This window comes from Megalops cyprinoides, chromosome 12, assembly GCF_013368585.1.
Source record: "Megalops cyprinoides isolate fMegCyp1 chromosome 12, fMegCyp1.pri, whole genome shotgun sequence".
NCBI classification, from domain to species: domain Eukaryota; kingdom Metazoa; phylum Chordata; class Actinopteri; order Elopiformes; family Megalopidae; genus Megalops; species Megalops cyprinoides.
In genome coordinates, this window is record NC_050594.1 from 28,724,363 (window position 1) to 28,745,973 (window position 21,611).

A 21,611-nucleotide genomic window follows, 5' to 3' on the forward strand; every position below is an offset into this window, starting at 1 on the left:
ATTAACCCTTTAGTTTCCATTGGCTTATTAAAAAAGTGACATCCCTCATCATTTGCATGAAAATCAATTAAGTACATCAACCTAGTAATCCACTACATCTTGGAGTTCTAAAACTTTGTAAGCACTGAAACTAGGCACAGATGTGCCACCATTTGGTCATGGTAACAGTCTGCTAATGAGGTGTCACTGCACCAAGTCAACATAAGCCTGGCCAGTGTTCAGTCAGGCGATGACTGCAAAATTATCACACATCATTCTTCCTGTGGGCCACGAGACGCTGCTCAACCCAACTGGATCGCAGACAACATGTATCCCTGTCCTAATAAGGACAATCAGTCATGGACAACACACTTTTTCTGTATTGTGTCCTTTGAGCACTCTGCCTGCGATTCTTCGATCGCTACCTCTTATTTGTAGTGACATTGAGTTCATGTTGATTAATGAGGAATCACATTACATGGAGACAGGATATCGATGACAGGTGCTCTCCACCCATGTTGAATTTAATTAAAGGAACTACCGTTGCTTACGAGCAGTCATTGCACTGCACCCGCAAGTGTCCACCCATCGATTAAAGTGCTTTGCTTTAACGATCCACTCAGTTTCCTCCAGACCTGCCACTCTTCAGAAACTAGTGCCCCCCATTCAAGCATCATGGGACGCGGTGGCCACTGGGCTGTCCAGGTGAGCACTGGGATGTGCGTGCCCGGCACCCTCATCGGGTTGAATTTCAGGGCCCAGGCAGGGCGGACAGAAAGGAGGGGGGGGACTGGGCCCCCCAGATCAGCACCGGGACATCCGCTTGCGGTACTGCTCCACCAGCGGCACCAGGCACTGCGGCGACCCGCTCTGCAGGAGGAAGGGGTGCTCCAGCAGGTCGGTGGCGCTGGCCCGCTCCAGAGGGTCCCGAGTCAACATGCGGTCCAGGAAGTCCTTCAGCATGGGGGAGATCTGCCCAACGAAAATGACCAAACAGAGAAAAAAAAACCCTGATCACAGTCTGACTCAACCGGTGGAAAGACAGAGGTCCATATAACCAGCAGGATTGGGGAGGCAGATGTGTTTGCATGTGTACAGCTTGTATGCATTGCACACACTTGTAAGACTGTTGCTGCTGGGACCCTGACCGGAACAAAATTATTTGAACACATCAGTTTTACATCAGTTTTAGCATCACTCTGCTTGTTACCAGTGAACTGTTCTAACCTACATGGCTTCAAAGAGGCTTACACCTGTCATACTGTGTGATCTCCTAATCACTTAGAGCCTCCCTAAATTGCTTTTTTCACAAGAGGTTGGCTTCATTGTTGCTGCTGGAATATAAAAATTAAATTTGATGGTAAGGCCCTCTCGCACAGAGCTCCTCTACAACTCAACAGCCTACCAGATTTTTATGGGAATCAGCCACTGTTTCAATCTTTAAGGTTACATTAAAAACTTACCATTTCAGTGTGCACTAATATTCCAGCTGGGTAATGAGGTAGAGGGTAGTGCCAATAGAAGATTTTGGTGCTTGGAGCTATCCTTGCTGTCACCCATAGTTAGTGGGCCTGCCCTGTATTTTCAGTAGGGGTGTGATATTCTGGAATGGCTTTTATTGCCATTGGTCCTATCTTTTTGGATTTTGTCAAGTCTTTTGTATGCTGACTCAATTTAACCTCGCTGAGGCCACAAAATGTCACTCTGCCCCATGACATACTATGCTGTAGTGCCTTACCTGCCTGTTCTGACCCACTGCCTACCAAAACCCAGCAATGGCTGTCTCTTCAGCGGCCTAACATTTAATTGTTAACAGCTAACTGTTTAATTCAATGATTGGTGCCTATGCGTATGCGCATGTATATTTCACCTTGTGTGTGTTCCGGACTGTAGGCGCTGGCTCATCTCGCAGTCTCTTCATGGCTGCCACCGGGGCCTCACTGAAGTAGGGCGGCTCTCCATCCACCATCTCCACCACCATAATGCCCAGAGACCATATATCCACCTGCCAAAACATGCAGAATGCAGAACTCTACACACTCTATACACTGTGGTAGATGGAGAAATAGAATATTTCTGAGCAAATGAACCTGCCACTTCGCGTGAGCATATCAGTGCCTGCCTTGCACGTGGTGATAGTTTCGTTGATTTGACGCTGAGCAGAAAACAAGGCTTGCTCTTTCTGTCGTCTTCTCATTTTGGTTATCTATCTTTTCACTCAACTTGAACAATGAAATTATCAACGTGCACAAAGTGTCCATTGTTATGTTCAAAATGAGTTTCTGTATTTCATTCTTGGAGTCTTTAAGTGGCCAGTAGAGAAGAGACAGCAGGCTGTTTGTTTTTCTTCACTCAACCTCATGTGGTGGTAAAGCCAGCTTGGAGTAGATGTGGGAGGAGAGTCACAATGTTGAAAGCTCATGATGTTCGATTGGGCATGTAAGCACTCGAAACATGTCACATCACATTTTCATTTTCTCCTGGAGTTTTATTTAAAAGGAATAATGTGGAGAAGAAAGCCTGCCAGGTTATCAGCCAGAGTCCTGTGGACATTCCAGGCATACCTGTCCCTTAAGGAGTAAACACTGTGACTCTTAACTGGTTTAAAGGCACACATTCAGAGACAGCTGGCGTAAGAGATGGCTGTGGGGAGTATATATGGTTGTGAGAGACCCACATATATAAAAGCAACTTTAACAGCTTGCTTTGTCCAACTGCACTTCAGTATCAAATGGGGAGTTTTAACGTGATGTATACAAAACCTCAAACAGGTCAGATAAAGGGTAATGACTGAACCAAGTGTTGCCTACCTCAGTGCTGTAGGGCGTTTTTGAGATGACTTCCGGGGCCATCCAATACGGTGTCCCCACTAAAGACTTCCTCTTGGGGATGTCCTTACTGATCTGAGCACAGAACCCAAAGTCTGACAGCTTGATCTGGAAAGAACAGAACAGGTGATCAGTGCTATCAATCCTATTTCAAATGACTCTCTTATGTATGTGTTCCAAGGGAACATTGTTGTTTATCCCATCCAAGGAGCTTTTCATCCATACCACTCTCCAGGTTATCTGATGGTAGGGATTCAGACAGTTGGATCTCAAGTGATCAATTTTTATGAGTTAGAAATTAACTCAAAAGATCATCCCGAAACGAAAAGCCTATCTCAGCATTCATACTTTTTCATACCAAAGAGTCATTACCTGCATATTAAAGGGCTCACAATAGGGGTGGAAATATTTATATTTCAGGATGTGTATGCTGGTCATTTGTATGCTGACCATAACCCCCCTTCAAGCAATGGAGAGTCAAGTGTTTGTCTGTGAGGAGCGCAGGTGGATGCTGGGAGGTTGTGGAGTGGGTTTACCCTTCCGTCCAGGGTGAGGAGGATGGAGTCGCTCTTGATGTCCCTGTGGATGACGCCTTGTGAGTGCAGGTACGCCAGAGCCTGCAGCACAGCCTCACAAACTGTGGCTATCTGCTCCTCATTTAACCTGGGGAAGAAAGGTCAACACTCTCAGCCTCACTGACAGAGGCTGCTGCGAGGCCCAGTTGTGCTTACACTGACAACACTGAACAATGTTCAACATTCCACCAGGCCACTGAGCACGGTTCACACCGACACTAATGCTTCTGAGGCTATAAAAGCCTATAAAAGAATGCCATTTCCCATGATGCTTGGGAACTATTCATAAGCGTGGTGTTGCTGAGCAACCTGGAGAGCTATTTTTTTGTTTCCTGCACTACAGTGAGATTGCAGGGTTGTGCCAGATCTATTTTCAATTGACTGTGGCAATGTTCAGCGTTCTGCATCAAGAGAAATAACAGAAACACACCTAGATGTAATGTTTGGGTCTTCTGTGCGTAATATTAAGGTGTTTAATTTCTTTAATCCCCTCTTGTGACAGTATTGACATTCTTTGAGCTGGAGAATGGATGGGAAGCACAATGGTAAGTATCTAACTTGTACCACAGCTTGTATATTCATAATAACAATCGAAAGCAGGTGACAAATATTGTACATGACAGCTGGCAGCAACTGTGTCTGCCCCATTTTGATATGTCAGCTGTCCTCCACCATCCTCAAACTAATTCATTCAGATCCAAGGCCTCTTGATACTTGACATCAGGGTCAACACTTGTCTCCTTTGTCTCATGACAGATCTAATTTTCACTTTAGAAGTTATAAGATATATTGAAGAGTCGACTTAATATGTATTGACTAGGTCGTTTCTGAACTCGTTTCTGAACTTGCACTTTTGCTGTTTCATCTGATACCAAAACAGATTCTTATGTGTATTGGGCTGTATGACAGGACAGATATATTAGTCTAATTTGAATACACAAAGATTCCTAGTACATTTTAATTTGTATTACATTGTATTGCATTTTAAATGACAGCATTTTTAGGCAGTATAATGCTGTTATATGTATAATGGGAGAAAATATGACAAATATGAGAAATGACATTTTCTGTAATGCCCTGTATGTTTTTCTCGCTTCTCTTTACAATGTAGAGTGTAGAGTGTATCAGTAGGTCCACTTCAATCTATGGGTCAACATCACACTACCCTCTGGTGGTGTGCATGAGGTACTGCAAAATGTCATGGCAGAAAATGTGTTTTGTCACATTTTTCTCCCCTCTTGCCCTCGAATTTTCTGATAGTGAGGTAACCCTAGGATATTTCTAAAGAATAGAAAAATGATCATGTAATAACAAGACTGAACACCTGGAGACCAGTTGCAGTTAAACATTCTACAGGTTATAAGCTCTCCAGACCGTGTACCTATTTCTGTCTTATTTCAGTGTTTTTCATGATGGTGCAGTTTTCACAAGATTTCATACCTGGTTTCAGACACAATGTTGGTCAGAGCGCCACCCTGGAGGTACTCCATTATTACCCAGAGTTCCTCCTCCACAAGCGCACTCTTATACATCTCCACTACATTCCTGTGTTGGTAGTCCCTCATTATGACGACCTGTAAGAAAACACCGTGGATATGGTGAGTTTTACTGTGTTTTACTCCATGACCCAAAGGGAAGTGCTGAAATGGCGTCTCACCTCGTTGAAGAGTAGCTCCCGGCGCTGCTGTCTCCGGAGGTCCATCATCTTCACTGCCACCTGCCGGCCGCTGTGCTTCTCCCGGGCGATGCACACCACCCCTGTTGAGCCCTCCCCGATTTTCACAAAGTTCTCCAGGTAGGAGCGGGGGTCTCCCTTGTCCACTACCATCTGCAGGGCGGCTTTGAACTGCTCGTGGGTCACCTTCGGGGGGTCGGGCGGGGGTCTGGGGGAGGGGTGCTGGGGGGGTCTGAAGGAGGGCGAGCAGGTGCCGGGGGGGCTGGTGGCGAGGGAGCCCGTGGGGGAGGGGCGAGGCTGTGACGGGCTGTCCTGTCTGGGGAGGCTGGGCTTGGGACTCAGAAATGAGTCAGGCCCGTTCTGCCGCAAGCTGATGTTAGGAGACAGCCCGATGGTGTAGCTGGATGAGGGCCGCACAGACTTATGAGTTCTAGTACCACCCACAAGTGGACTGCTTGTACCATTGGGCAGGAAGCCATGATGGTGCCTCAGAACAGACTCAGCCTGTAACATGAAATCAGGGAGATCATTTTTTCCAGCTCTGATATCCTGGTTATATACAGAAACTTTATCTGCATGCTGGCTTTTTAATTCACCTGCACTGAATCAATCTCCAAGTTCAGATACTACCACAGAGAGTCCAATCTAGTTTTTCTGCATGTCTTCTGTAAGTGCCTCTGTTTAATTCTGTACAGATGTATCCTTCAGTGACTGCCAGAATATAGCATCTCAATATTTACTGGCACCGTAAAAGCAATAACTTACAAATCATACTTTATCGCCTTGCAAAACCATCAGCATTTAAAATGCAATCTACCACAGAAATGCAGGAGTGCTTTTTGGAAGCACTCAAAATTTGAAAGGGGAAGAACTTTACACTTTAGACTTCTCCCATACTGTCCCATACATTGAGAAGTATGTAGAGCGTCTCTTGTTTTGACTTTATTATCCAGCACTGTTTTGCATTGACCTATTTATGTGCTTACCTTTCACCTTTATCTCAGGAACCTTTATCTTTATTACATTACATTATTGTCACTTAGCGGATGCTTGTATCCAGAGCAACTTACATAGGTTACAGTTTTTACATGCTGTCCATTCATACAGCTGGATATTTACGGAGGCAAATCAGGGTTAAGTACCTTGTCCAAGGGTGCAGCATCAGCGCCCCAATAGAAAATTGCACCAGCCCTGCTCCTCCTCCTACACTACTACCTGTGTTTTACACTGCTGCTCTTGTTTCTAGCCATTTTATGCAGCCTATTACACATTCTATACCCCATTTATACAGCTGGCTTTTTGATGGTAGGTATAACAGCAGGCCCACACTAGGCAGCAGTTCAATGCCATTCCTGCCAATGCTACATTTAGCTCTTTCACTAGATCTGTGAGTCAGTCACCAACAGCTGAAACAGACAGAGGGACGATAGATTAAAGGAGAGGGTGTCACCTTGAGGTCGTAGGAGGAGAAAGGCCTTCCTGGGCTGTTCTGAGGATGGATCTGGAGTCGATCATGCGGACGGAGCTCTGGCGTGAGGCCTCCCGCGTCGGCGTGAGGCTGCTGGGCGGGTACAGTGGGAGTGTAGAAGCAGGACACGGGCCTCTGGCCGGGCGGGGCAATCCTGGGGGCCTTTTCGCGTCTCACCACCAGCCTCTCTGTGGGGCTGCTCACCTCGCTGTGCACGTATGGCCCCGGGCTGGGCGTCGCCCCGTCACCAGGCGAGGCGCACTTGTCCAGGGAGCTGACGCTGACTTCATAGGTCGACTTGGCACGCGGCAGTACTCCGTTAGGCTGGAGGCCGACGCCCTTCTTGGTGCCCAAGTGAGGGCTGCCACTCTCGCTGCGCACGTTCCGGACCCTGTCCCGCCAGCTCAGCTCGCCCCCGCTGTGGTCCACCTGTCCCAGGTCCTCGTACTGGTACGTCTCGCCCTCCTTCACCTCCCCCAGGCGGCCCAGGGACTGGGCCCTCTTCCGTGCTGATGGGCTGCTCTTCCTCAGGGAGTTGGAGCTCGTCACTGAGAGACGGTTCATGTCAGAGATCACCGCCGAAATGTAGTCCCCATGCCCGATGAAGCTTCCGCGGACGATGGTCTGAGAGGAAAAGAACCGTGAGAGACTACATCCTGTTCATTATCAGCAGTAGCACAAAATGCAGCATTCAGGCATGCATTTTAAAATCATCAATGTCAGAGAATTGTCAAATGCTGCTTCATTTTCCTTGTAGAGTAACGTGTTTTTTTCCATGATGTTCTGTTCAGCAGAGCCTAAAAATAAAGCACTGGCAGGCCTTGATAAATCTACACATAAATGGCTCCCCTTCTGAGAAGAGTGCTACTTGCTGGCATTCACATGCTGACAGGGGGTTCATTTTCTCTAGACCTACAGTCTTTTTAAATGAACCAAGGGAATATAAATGGTCTCACAAGTGGACAATGTGTGATCATAATGAATAGTTGCTATATTTTTTTTATCATGGTACAAAAATAGATTATGATTAGACTACATAAGTGTTTTTTATGTAACATCCTAGGTTTCAGAAAGCTCCTTCACTGTTTCCAGTGCATAATCATAGGTGTTTTGCAGCTCCTATTGCAAACATTAATAAAAACAATAAATTGTGCTGAATGTGGTCATACAACCTCTTTTCAGATAAAACATTACATTGTTTAAAACAATGAAATATATGAAAAATACTCAGTTGCTTACATTTATCAGAGTCTCAGCTCAGCAAACCCTTCAATACTTCACAGTATGGGACTTAGTTACATATACCACATTGCATTAGTCTACACACACAGAGACATCAATGTATTCACACAGAGAGACAAAGAGACCCTAGACAGCAAGCAAATGTCACTGTCATTGCCACAATAAATAAATAGATTCCATCTGCACAGTCTCCCATCTGATGCAGTGCTGAGCCTTTGTCCTTGTGCACACCACTACTATTACAACTGTGTAGATGGATTCTGCAGCAAGGTACTGACCTTGAATCAGTTTCCAATTGTTACACATGGTCGCTGTGCTATGGATGGGAAGTCTGATCCTGGATCAGCTGTTGGGCGCATTAACCACACAGAGCCACAAGTATGCCCAAGAGCAAAGTTCATTCAGCAGCGTTAGAAAAACTAAATGGAGATACCAGTTGTTTAAATGTTCTACCATTTATATTTCATCAGTGTCCGAAGTAAACATTTGCTTTGTTCGCTTGTCAAACAATAATGTCATCAAAAAGAAAGCTGTTCTATATGTGATTGACTGGCCCTGCATTATAAAGAAAATATGCATTGGCAGGAAAATCTATGCATTTTAACCTATTTACTCTTTGTTATCTTGAAATTGCTTGCAGGCACTGAATGTATTCATACTTGAAACCCTGTCCATCTTAGAAGTTCACTCCCATAAGCTTCATAACCATTTATTACACATATTGCGGCCTCCTCGCAGAGCCATTTCGACTCAGGAGAGTGTTCAGGCAGGTAAGTGTTTCCAGCTAACCAATTGGGGGCATTGTTGTTTATTTTTGTTGCCTTTGTAAATTTCAAATGATGGTCCATTTACGGTAGTTGGTAGTTATCCTAGCTATATATATAAAAGTGTTTCAATAATATATATACACACAAACACACACACACACACACACACACACATCACATGACATCTCTCCTAATTAGCCAAACACGCCGGCTTCATTTTGTTTCTCAGTGCCACTTTGACTTATTTGTCTTGTTACCATGGTCTTTGTGCCATAACCTATCTTGTATAAACAGCTGCACCCTGTGTTAGTCATCCTTATTGGCCCCAGCAAATCAGTTGGCAGGCTCCTTTTCTCTGTGACAAAGTAGTAAGATTCTGAATAGAAATACCTTACAGATAGGATTGTTGTGTTCAATTTTAAATAAAACCGACAGTTCAGCTGTCACTCGATGCACCCTGTTTGACTCACACTACAGTATTTATTCCATTTAATGAGCAATTTGTCAAAAAAGAAAATTCCAATTAATGCCGATATAACTGCCCTTGAATAAAATAAAGTGAAAACATGACATTATCACAGTTTTTAAAGTGCAAATATTGTCTTATGAAAATGCTCACTGGCAGTTGGAAGCCAGGCTTTTTTATCCTATAAAAATATTTGCAGCTTTCTTGCAATTGACGTACACTCTGTAATGTTACCATGGTTATAAGTACATCGGTAGAGGTTAAACTCCACAACCTGTGCTTTCACTAAACAATGAAAACAGAGAAAAAGCATTAAGGGTATGAGAGGTGCTCAAGGACATGATTGGGAATGGAATAGCTGCTGGGAAGGGAGCAGCCATGTTTAAATTATAATCTCCTGTCAGAGATTCTACTGTCTGCCATAACAACATCAGCACAGGTGTATATCATTTCACCACTTAAACTGTATATTCTACAAATGGCTGCCATGCAATATCTTCATGAAGCCTCTGCTATTTATATTATATCAAGAGCTCCTTAAAGCTTGAGAAAAAAAGCTCATTATAACTCAAGTTCATTGTCTATCCATATCCATCTTGCCATTCAGGTTCATCCATCCATTTGTCATTGTATGCGGAACAATAAGTTCAGCATACCAACTTTCACTTGTGCAATTGTACACCTTACATTGCACATAACAGTTGTTCTGTTTTGAACTGCCAATCCTGAACGATCATATTTAAACTGCAGCACTGACTCCAGGTAAAACGCTGACAAGGTTATTCCAGAATGTGAAGCTTGAAACTGTCTACTGTGGCAATTGATAGGGTTTCCAACAGAACACAATGTGTATTTCTGCGATACAAGGATATCCTGAGATTTGCAGTCTTTATTGCCCACTGGCATTTACAGTGCTGATCCACTGCTGTACCTGCAATTTTTCTCCTGGATCCTGACAACCAGAGGAAGGCACCATGGATTATTATTAATTGCCTGCATGGAGTAATAAATCTTACATTCCTTCTGGGATTTACAATGTACAGTGAATGTACACAGCAGGGTCATTAGTCCAGCCCTAGGATAGATAGAAAGCAATACTGTGGGGAAAAAGTAGATGAGATTAAGTTGTTCTCAGCACTGTTATCTGGGAATGGAAACTGAAGGAAATGAGTGTTACAGCTCAAGAGGACTTTGGTAAGTATAGTGCACTTGTTTTTTTAACAGCTGTCTGTTTGTGTGTTGCAAGTCATTATATTACAGCCCACTGTCTTGACTTTCAGCCCATATGGGTCTTTTCCATTCTGCACCATAACCTGTGGGTGGACAGCCCCAGTGGACACAAGATAATCTAAAAAAATAATGTTTCCCTATATTACCCTGAGGTGCAGTTAGCTCCTGAAGTCATATGTCTAATCCTTTTCCACTCCACCTCTCTCACATGGATGAGACGTGAGACAACTGGAAACCAGAAAAATTTAACTAGAAACTAGAAAAATTTAAAAAAGGCACTTGGTCATGTAGTGGCAGCTACCATAATAGGATGAACACAGTTTGGCAGATTGTGAAACACTCCTGAATTCTCCTGCATCCCCGTAAGAATGTAATGTTAGCAAATCAGCTCATGTGTTTTCCCTTGTTTTGTTATTTAGCTGGCTCGTAACTGCATAAAACATAAAAGCCTGGTGTGAATTAAAAAAATGATCGTACCCCATTTTGCTGGATATCTTTAACATTTACTGTAAAATGTCTGGAGGTTGTAGATGTCTGCTTCTGCCAAACATAGCATAACCCTGCCCTGGCCATATGGAGTACTAGGTCGCCAACTGTACATGGGGGGGCCAGCTTACAACCACCCCTCACCCACAATTGGCTGTAATTTGAAATGGTATTTTAGCATGGCTACCTTTAAGCATAAATAGGCATATTTTAGTGGAAATGAAGCAGTAGCATCTAAGCACATCAGCCTATCATATCTACCACAGGGCTCCATAATAACTGCTTACCTTTTTTGGCTTGAGGTCTACGGGAGTAATCCTGGAGGGGTCCACCACTGGTTTGGGCCTGCGGAGGGTCTCGATTAGGCTCTGCCATTGGGGCGGGAGGCCCACGTAGCAGCCCCGCTTTTGGTCGAACGAGGTGTGCACGCGATGCTCGAAGTTCTTTGGTGCTGAGATCTCAGGCCTCTTCTTCTTCTTCTTGCGGAACATCGTCAGGTCTCACAGAGCACAAACCTGCTCGGGGCACAGAGGACCTCGTGTTAAGACAGGAAACGCTCACTCCCCCCAGTCAAGCAATAATGTGAAGGGCAATGCTCAATGATCTCATTGAAATGAAGAGGCTGAGATGCTGCGACTCGTCTCCTGTTCATCTGAACACAAGCTGGAGCTTCCTTGTTAGCGCGTTGCAAGAGAACAGAATCGCACTCTTCAGAAAACCAGATTCAGCAAGACAATCTGTCCAGGTGAGCCTGATGTCATACGATTGCACCTTCTTGCAGCATGTCAGACTGCACTCTGTCATCAAATACAATTCTCAAGTCGAAACCTGTAGGCCTAGGAGAAGAATGATGTCAGTCACAGCTGTCTCTTTTTAAAACAAAACCTCAGTCCGTGTAAATGGTGAGCCTTGTGTTCCATCATTCAGTGAGTATTTTTCTTGATTAGCGGTTCAATCCTATTTTTCAAAGTTAATGCCTTCGGTAAAAAGACTCCTTTTATGTTAATAATGTAGTCTCTACCCTAGCCTGTTGTCTGTCTCTTGCCTTTCAGTTTCTGATGAATTCTGCTTTGGGTGAAAGGGGGATGGGTTTGAATGCCCATGTGAAATAAAGGCTATCTGGTCAATTAAGGCACATTCATTCTCTGTGCCCTTTTACAGTTGAGCACACAGCAAGCCTCCAGTCATGGCCTGGGGTTTTTTGCTGCATTAGCAGGAGGAAGAATGACAAAGAGGCTACCCACCATGACCCTTAATGTATGTTAATGAAGGAGAATGCTCTCCCCTGACTTCCAAAGAAATAAACAAGTCAATAAATTTGAACCATCCAGGTTAAGAAAAAAATCTTTTCTTATGCAATTAGATAAACAGACAAAGGTTGAAAGCACTTTAGGGACACTGGCCTAATGTAAACCATTCATTTTTACACCCATTCATTACAAAGGTAATTCTTAGTTCATTCTAATTCTCTGATGAGGATAACAATTCATTGTGTTATTCTTGCATTAGAAAAGGTGAGGCAGGTGTGTCTTTATGCTTTATCTTGTTAAATGAACTGTTTAACAGCATGTTGGTGCATGCCCGTGGAGAATTTACCTGTGTTCGTCCGATCCAGTTCACTCAAAGCTTGTATGATATGTAAAAGTGTGTATAACATATGCATGGAATCGGTCACCACATGAAAAACTTTGAAAAATGAAAAAATTTTCCCACTGTTGTGTTTGTCAGCACATTCCTCCAACTATATTCTCCTAATGACTCATGAAGGTTCAGACTGTATAAATAAATATTGATCCAGATGACCCTTTTATGCTATATACTAGCAAAGATGGCATGATTTCCCCAAAGAGCCTAAGGTTTGTCTTGAAATTCTTTATGTAACCAAATAGGTTCATCTTCTCTTTTTGCAGCAAGATTATATGTGATAGCAATGAAGCTATTATATAAGATGAATCTCGCAAGGTGCTGTAAGCAGATAATGTGATATATTTTATATAATCCCTTGAAAAGGGACTTTACAGGGTCACCTAAACTGATTTGTAGAATTTGTTAATGCTTGACCCTACTTATTCTCGTGCCCTCGGACGATCAGCCTGCCAGTCACTGCAAGGCCTATAGACACCACATATTAAGCAATAATGACCTTTCAATGCGCGCTGGCGGAGACTAAATACGGCAACATCCCTATCTTCACTGAATCACCAGGATGGAGAGGAGAGCTGCCTATAGTCATGCTCAAGCAAAATCTGATTCATTTTCAGAAGGGGAGGGGGAGGTAAATGAGGCACTATGGGTCCCCTCCAAGGATAATTTAATCACATGGCTAATATACTAAGTGTTGCATAACCATATCATACTCTGCTCTCCCTATGTACATAATGCGGAGCTGGAAAGACGTTTAATTGCATCTGACAGGGACACTATGGCATGAGGAAAGGGGGTGGGATACATCTGAAATGCCAGAGAACAGAAATCCTGGCTCGGGTCAAGCAAGACAAGACAGGAGCCTTGTTTTTTTGGAACATAAGAAAGCTTTTTACTTCACCTCTTTATTTGATCTGAGGTAGAAAAAATGTAGGGAAGGGAAGTTGTGTGTACAGGGAGTTTATGAGCCATGTGGTTCAAAGGAACTAAAAAGTACAACCGCAGGTGAATACAGTTATGGAAACTGTAATGACCATGCCAGTGACTTGCATACTGTTTGCCTCTCAGACCCCAAACATCCCCTCATGGCAAAGCTTAGTCTACCAACTCATTAAACACCGTGCAAATATAAAACAGTGACATGAATTCATCTTGGTTTTAGCAAGAACATGCCTCTTTCCTGTAAAGGTATGCTGGAAAATTTTTCCACTAAAGAAGACATGGTTTACAGCGTGAATATCCACAGTAAACAAATTACATGATACTATCACAGACAGCATGTGAGCACTTGCCTTGAATGACGTGATAAAGTTCAACACCACACAGTTTTCAATGGAGGCAAGTATATCCTTCAAAAAATCATATTGTTCATAACATTGTGCACTCTTAATTTCTATGCCTTACGCTTTGTTAGGTTCAGATCCCGTCCATCCTCTCAACCTACGATCTGCCGCATGGTGTGGCTCAAAATGAGAGGCTCTCCCGTTGTGGACAGGTATACATGTGCATGCTAGTGTGGAGGGGTGACTCATGCAGCTCTCCTTCCCTGTACAGAAAACCAAATCAATATTTACCCAAGAATGAAGTGCAAACTGCTGCAGGAGCCAGGCTGATGTGCCAGAAGGCTGACAGGCATTGTCACAAACAGGACATCTCCTGCATTTTGTTACAGGCAGGTGTAAAGCTGGCACACAGCCCTTGGCACCTGTTTTGTCTTTGAATACTATTTCAGATTCAAATTAAAGATCAACATCCAATCTCAGGGAATCCTGTTTAAATTTTGAGATTTTGGTTGACACTGGCCCCATACTTCATTTGGCTGACTCTTTAAACCATAGACATAGACAAACATTGCTCTTGCTATACATGCTTTGCCTTTTTCATGCACATCTCATCTGAAGCCACTAGCTGTTGTTAACCATGCTGTTTTTAAGCATAAAACATGCCTTCATTCATGAACATTTTCTCATGCAGAAATGTTGTTGTCGTCGACAAATGTTGTTTCTCTAGGTAACATACAGGTAGCTAATATGGAGATTAGATATATACTGATGTTGAAATATACAAACAAATACGTCGTTCAGCCCAAGGCCATTATATTAATGAAAAACAGAAATATATCACAATAGACCAAAACTGCAATAATTTACATAATTTACAACATACTGGTTCAGCAAAAAAATATATTCTCTAAAATATATTCTCAATGTTTTACTATTTTTTTGTGTGGGAACACCTCCCAAGAGCAACCTGGAACATTTCCCATGCATTAAACTGAAAAGTAGACAGTGATATTGATTTAGAGACCCTAATCACATGCATCTGCCCTCATCACCCCCACAGCAATCCACTAAGCTCATGAGTGTCTCAGGAACAATAACTTATTGATTTCTTTTTTAGCCCATAAGAAAAAATGTCAGCATTGATCTTCATTGGCACTGCATGTAATGCGTTTCTGGTCACGTACTTATAAACTACAGGGACCTGACCCCATGTCACACTCACTGGTCTTGGAGTTATCCAATAGAAAAGTTGAATTAAAGTTAAAGAACAAAACTCAAGTTGTCAAGGCCCTCTAAAACTTCAGCAAAAGTTAAACTGAGTAAAGGCAATCAGAGGTCACTTTGAAAAGATTCTCCTGTTGTTTCCTTCCTCCTTTCTGTCCTGAAAGCACTACCATAAATAACCAGAATCTTCACTCAAAATGCCTCAGAAGAATTGCTTAGGTTCGAGGGACAGAAGCTTAAATCTTGCTGAGCACGGCAGGTAATTGTGTTTTTCAGCCAGACAGGAAACTCTTTTATATATCGAGCAATATAAACAGAAATAAATATTTTCCAGGGTAGTTGTCCTTTTTTATTTTCAGGTATGGCGTAGTATGTTGGTGCATCTTGAACTGCAGCTCATTGAGTCTCATGAAATCTGATTCTGAGAATCACTTTTTTTTTTTTTTACCACATTCGCCAAATAATATTAGACGGGTAAGGTGATTCTCACTTTAAATAGGGATGTTCTCTGGGCCATGGCTTCCTAGAAGAAAATCCAGGGCAGCCCATAATTCCCAGATGAGTCAAAGTGTGGTGCATCACAGCTCAACAATCCCTCTACAAGTTGCGTCCTGCTCACCATCCTCGGAGATGGGCAAGCCCACAGGAAACACATCCTGGAGTCTGTGTGCAGCCTTACCTGCCCCTGCCCGGTCTCTGGCGGGGATTGTAAAGGTTTCCAGCCCTCTGGTATCTAGCAGCTGTCTCAGTCAAGCAGAACCAGGAGGAGTCTGCGAAGCAGAGGGTGGGAGTTGGCTTGTTTGTACCTCTTTCTGTTTCGCGCCTCCCTCTCACATTGATACAGCCTGAGTTTGAAGTCTGGGTGTGCATTGGTAGATGACAGCTGGGATTTGACAGTTATCCAGGTAAGAGCAGAAAACACAGTATGAGTTCTTTGTCCTAACGTAGATCCTTTTAACATGGGTTGAGGTTAAAGGAGTAGACGTACTAACTGCTTGCTTGATGGAACATTGAAGGGTCTTGATTGGTCACCCACTGACTGGGCCAGTGTTATCTGTCCTTCAATTATTTAACTTATATTTTTTCTTTACACAATATTTGTTCTAAATTGAGAGGAGGGATGTATGACTAATTCCTGTATCATATTTACATTGATGTAAGAATGATCCCAGCAAAATTGCACATTTTAATAATTTAGTGTATTTGGTCACGATACTTTCAATATATACATAAGGGAGATGAGAGGAAGACACTCATTTCATATTTTATATGCTTGTGTGATAAACACAGATGTTTTGGTCCAAACAAGCCTTTGTCAGTGTGAGGCAGATCTATCCAGACGGATACAAGGAGAATGGAAATGAATTATATAGACTGAAATGATAACATTTTTCTCTGATCTTTCTTATTTTGAAAGATTTTACTCTTGCAGATTAAGTCCTCATACCAACCCAACATTTTGTTTTCATTCAGATATGAGTAATAGCATTCTGACAGCAAAGAGGTGGACTAAACCTTGCTCATGTTGCCTTCACAGCAGGGATTAGATTCACATTGCATTTCAAAACATGTATTTAACCTTGCATCAAGTCCACTCTCTGAATTTGATTGAACTCCACTCTTGTATTAAATACATTCTACAAATTCATGTTTTATGCTGTTACTATTTTTTAAGACTAGTTAGTATTTTTTGTTTTCAAAACAATTGAGATGTATGAGCAGTATCATAGTTTAAATAAAATAAAACAAATACCAACTGAGACACCCTCCACCACTAGCCTTTTGGTGGCTACAGTAGATTGTTCCCATTGAGCCCCTCACTTTCCAACTGAGCTACTGGGGACATTTTCCGTAAATAGGAAATGGGTTTTCACTGAGGATTATATCAATAATCACAAAGGATTATTCGGAATAAACTGAAATATTACAGGAGATTGGGGATCTATATCTAAGCACTGTATCAATCTGCCTCTCATAAAGCAGATTTAATAGAAACCAGGTTTTTTTTAATATAAATGAAAACAACAACATGGGCCTGCATTTGTCTCTGTGTGCCTTTTGGTGTCATGAAACAGCAGGGGATGTCCATACTCCTTCAGTTAGAAATGAGCAGAGTAAAGAGAAGGGTGACGCTGAGCAACGCCTATTCAGTAAAAAGTTCATTTTCCTTTAGGACTCAACGTCACACTGACCTAACTGGTTCATACAGTAATTATTTCTTCTGGAACGTCCTATTGTGACAGACATTGTGTATCAACTGCCATGGGCAAAGTAACATAAGTAGTTTGTCTCTTTTTCACCACGTAGATCCTGGTCTAGTGGACAGCATTTAGTGTAACTCCCCACCCCCATTTCAGTTGCCCCCTCGTCTCTGAAAAGACAAACCTCAAAGCAAAAGGGGGCTATTTAATTGTAAGGTCAAGAACATTTCACTTCAGACACTTTCCATTCCTTCTTTGTTGTATTTAAGGAGCTTTTTCAATTCCTTAACTGTCAGTTTCTGCCTTCCTGAGGCAAGTGGTGTTACCACAATAAGAGACTGAATGAAAGAGGAAAAAAAAAAAAACTGACACAACCTTCAACTTAATGCTGTGGGAGGATTGAACATTCATAACAGGGATGAACAAACATCTTTTTTGCTAAACTTTTTTTCATTATCTTTTAGCCTGGCAGAATGAAACCCCCCAAAGGTAAGGCAACATAAACACGAAAGAAAACAGCATTGGTGCTGACAGCTTCGTGCAGCTACGGTGCATGATTGCACATTCTCCCTTTGTTAACGGCTGACAGTTTGGGGGTGCTGCAGTCGGAAGCAGAACGGGCTGGCGAGTCGAGCAAGCTGTCAGCATTGCGAACTTCCCCTGATCCCGTCTCCCTGCGCTTTCGTGCGGCGCGCTACCATCTCGCTGTGTGTTGTCACAAATTGGGTTGCTTTTCAATACCTGGAGAATCAATGTCCTTTTACACATTGTTTTCAGATCCCTCACTATCAGCGAGCAAGATGTGCCAGCCCTACTGTACCTGCTGAATAAGATGGGCTCTGCAAGGGGACATGGAGTCTGACAGTATAAATGTGTCCTTCCCTCCAGACTGTATCTCAGAGTGCTGCGCAAATACTGTCCACCCCACATAATGCGAGAGGATATGGATCGCCCTCAAGAACTTACTGCAATAAAAATAAAACCAACAGACAACTATGTTCTGTCAACAGAGGGAATAAAAATGGGCATGTTATGGCATGTTAATACAACCCTAATGTACACAAGAGAGGTTGATATTGGCATGTAAAGACATCCTGCGTTCAATCACCACCTGTCCTGAGCTATCCTTGCTCCTGTGATTGTGACTCACCAAAGCCAAAAGCCCTATGTGAATCTACTGATTACCCCCCTCTTTTATAGATGCCCTCTCCTTTCCCCCTCACAAAAAAACACTTCCCTCTATATATTACTGAAAGCTGATTTTATATACCAGGCAGTAAAGAAGTCCTTCTTCCCTGCACTCTGTTTAATTAAAGATGCTCCTGGCTTGGAGCAGTCCCTTAAACAATTTTACTCTGGGTAGATAAAGACGTATCATCAGGCTCTAGAAGTAAGACAGGCCAAATGGGCTCTCAGGGGCTTAATTTATTGATGCAGTGTGCATCCCTTGTGAGACTTACAGTACAGCATTTCACTATGAAGGAGGGTGATTCATTTCTTGTGCCTCGCTCTGCTCACTTTTTTGGTCGAACGAAGTGACAAGAATTCCTCAGCCTCGGACACAGGGTCCAGCCGTACACCCCGGCGCTGTCTGTTTGCGCCGGCACACTCCTCGCCTCCATTGCCCAAGAGGTGGCCCTGCCTTTCACCAAGGGTATGCAGGCTCCCTGCCCTAATTTTGGGGGCGTTGAACCCTCACGATTTCGCCTCACGTGGAACGAGCTGTTTACGCAGGTTCCTTGTGCTTGACGTTGCGCCACAGCTGCACACAGCTGCGGTGTGGAGGTCCCTCTCCCCGACACCTGTGCGCACCCTCTCCCCGGGCCCTGTCTGTTACAGTGCAGATGTATTTGTGAAAGACCTGGTCATCTGTCATTGCTGTGACAGAAAATCAGTGTAAAGGCTGCAGAGGACAGCCAGGTGCCTCTGATGGCATGAGGACAAAACCTTAAAGCAATGGGGCATAAAGTCTCCATGGGTCTGAGTGTCACTCCCCATCTGTACTGCCCCCATCTACGCTAACCTTTCAGCTTTTCAGGGAAGTAAAAACTCTTTTGCTCCTTATTTTAAGGGATGCCAAAAGCATTAAGGGAAAACTTAAACAGCAGCGTGGCTTGTGTATTAATTTTAGTATTACAACACTGAAAAAACAGTTTGTGCCTCAAATGACAAATGACAGTTTGTGGCTCCAGCTGGTAGAGATGACAAGTGGCTCAATGCAGACAATTTCTGCAATGGGATTAACTGACGCTGATCAGGTCATGCTGTTCATTTAACCATATGGAGCCGTTCTTGTTTTCTTTCGCTGGCCAATTTGATTTACCGCTCGAAGACAGTTGCTATTAACGTAAAGTTAACGTCCCCCAACACAGCATTGCAAGCAGAGTCCGTTTCTGCTGCTGTGTTCATCTCCCAAAGCGAGCGTTGGCCTCAGAAGGAGCAGCAGCGGTTCTAAACGCCCACCTATGTCTCCATCAGACAGGGATTAAACATCTGATGGCTCAGACCTGTCCATTAATGCATTGGGCTTAACCACGCTTCTGTTTCCTGCAGGAACAGTAGAAGTACTCGCCTGGGTCAGACAGGGTCATGGCACTTCTGAGAGGCCCTCTCCAGAAACAGACAGCAAACTGATTTCTGGAATTTCAGCAGTGGCCAACCTTGCAATTATGTCCTGACATTTAAGACACGTCAGAGTTTTTTTTTATTATTATCAGCATTTTTAACACAGCTAAAATTACAAACAAACATTTTAAACCATTTTAAAATACTGCAACAGCATATAATAATAATTAAAAATGTTAGCATTCATGCCTTGTTGACGCACATCAAACAAACACCCTGTGGAATGTCCACTTACAGAGTGAAATGCAGTTTTTTTGTGATGTGTGTCAAGTTATAACCACTGCCTGAAAATGTTGTCTCTTCTCCAAGAAGGTTGGAAAGAATAATCAACATGCCTTTTTTACTTTTTTGATGGAACTGGCTAAAAGTTTCTACTTCAGCGATTTTGCATGTATGCATGACAGCTTCAAGCATAAATGCACGGAGCAAGCTATCAATCATGTGGATATAAATAACTCAGGAAAAAGGACATTCAATTGTCGTGAATATATTTTATCTACGGTTTGTCTGGTAATGCATATGCATAGAGCTAATTTGCATAAATACATACATATTTATTTGTGTCCAAATTTATGGGCAAAGTTCATGATTTAAATATTTACAGTCCATGAAATATGTCATTTTTGTGGATTGTTTGCAAGTGTATGAACAGTCACCAATTACTGGCCACCAGGTCTTTCATACTGTGACACTAAGAAACTTTCCTAATTGACCATGTTGAAACCAAAATGAGACAAGAACCAAACAGTCTCTGAAGTAAATTATTGTTATAAAGCTCTCCATTTTCAGGCTAAGTAGAGATGTACATTCAAGAAGGAGATACAGCATTCCATAGCATTTGTAGGTGAAAACAAAGTCACAGGAGAAGCTTGCCAGCTTACCCAGCTAAGACACCACATTTTAACTATTTGCATTGAACACCGCAGCAATACAACCTCATTATTAACATACTAAGCACACTAAAGTCATGGCCCCATTAAATCTTCCCTCAGAACTTTCTGCTCCTCAAGGCTCTAATCTGGTCTTCAAGCCCCTGTTATGTCACAGATATATTCTTCATCACCTCTCTGTCCATCAGTGAGCAGCAGCTCAAAGTGTCATCAGTATGGCAACAACCTACCTAAGATGTACATGGCTGCAGAGCAGAGGAGAAAAGTGCACATTTTCAGTTAAGAATCCTACACACTCTAACTCTGTCCAATTACCTCCACCGGCACCACCGCAGCCAACAAGAGCAGCTGGATCCCTCTGGCGCAATTCAGTTTTGTGCGTCTCTGATAAGGCTGTACCCTTCACCTGAACAGAACCCAGCTGCACCGCACACAGATGGGGAAAATGATAATCAACCAGTAACAGCAACAACTACATCTCCTCTCAGCACATTGAAGCAATGTAAACTAGTCTAACATACTATACATTATAGAAGAAGGATCATTAAAGCACACAAAAGCGAGTCGTCCCAACTTTCTCACCTGACACTGAATTACACGCCTCCCAGGAAAGGTGAAGAGAGGAGCGGAGAGGTGGAGTGGGGGATAAGGCAGGGACGTGGCTCCCTCTGAGACATAACCTTTTCGGAACCGAGTCTTTCTTGTCAGCCGCTCCTCATTCTCCTCATTACCACCTGGGCTCACCGCATTCTGCTCCTGCTCTCTCCTCCTCCGCCGCCGTCGCTTCGCCAAGCTCAGCCTCCCTTCCTTTTTTCTCTCTCACCTCCTCCTCTCCTCCCCCCTCCTTCTCCCTCTTCCCAGAGACGAAGAGGGACTCTGGCAGTATAAATTAATGAAAAACGCAGGCCCCCTTACCTTGCCGTTCGGTGAAGAGAAGATCCTCTCCTCCGGGACGAGGCTTAAGAGTGGGGGGGGGGGGGAGAGCGCGGGCACACACACACACACACACTTGCAGGCGCGCGCGCACT

General features: G+C 43.3%; 1 protein-coding gene across 2 annotated transcripts; it reads right to left on the bottom strand.

The window, feature by feature from the left end:
• Positions 1-240: 240 nt before the first annotated feature.
• On the bottom strand, positions 241-21,538 carry LOC118787086 (serine/threonine-protein kinase PAK 6). 2 transcript variants are annotated; one of them, XM_036542507.1, is made up of 9 exons: positions 21,499-21,538; positions 11,004-11,231; positions 6,508-7,149; positions 5,040-5,561; positions 4,823-4,956; positions 3,344-3,470; positions 2,790-2,915; positions 1,850-1,984; positions 241-951 (listed from the first exon to the last, which is right to left on the bottom strand). In XM_036542507.1, the coding sequence occupies exons 2-9, from the start codon at positions 11,205-11,207 to the stop codon at positions 784-786; spliced, it is 2,058 nt and encodes a 685-aa protein (XP_036398400.1). In that variant the 5' UTR covers positions 11,208-11,231; positions 21,499-21,538; the 3' UTR covers positions 241-783. The 2 variants fall into 2 exon arrangements, with proteins under 2 accessions (XP_036398400.1, XP_036398399.1); XM_036542506.1 differs by lacking the exon at positions 21,499-21,538 and adding an exon at positions 21,166-21,491.
• Between the last annotated feature and the right edge of the window lie 73 nt (positions 21,539-21,611).

Bases quoted from the DNA above. Each gene is read 5' to 3' on its own strand.
- LOC118787086 (XM_036542507.1), bottom strand. From the start codon at position 11,207: ATGTTCCGCAAGAAGAAGAAGAAGAGGCCTGAGATCTCAGCACCAAAG. The intron at 3,471-4,822 runs GTATGAAATCTT...TTTCTTCCCCAG, and splicing joins AACATTGTGTCTGAAACCAG to GTTAAATGAGGAGCAGATAG. The intron at 952-1,849 runs GTGAAATATACA...TTCGTTGGGCAG, and splicing joins CAGTCCGGAACACACACAAG to ATCTCCCCCATGCTGAAGGA.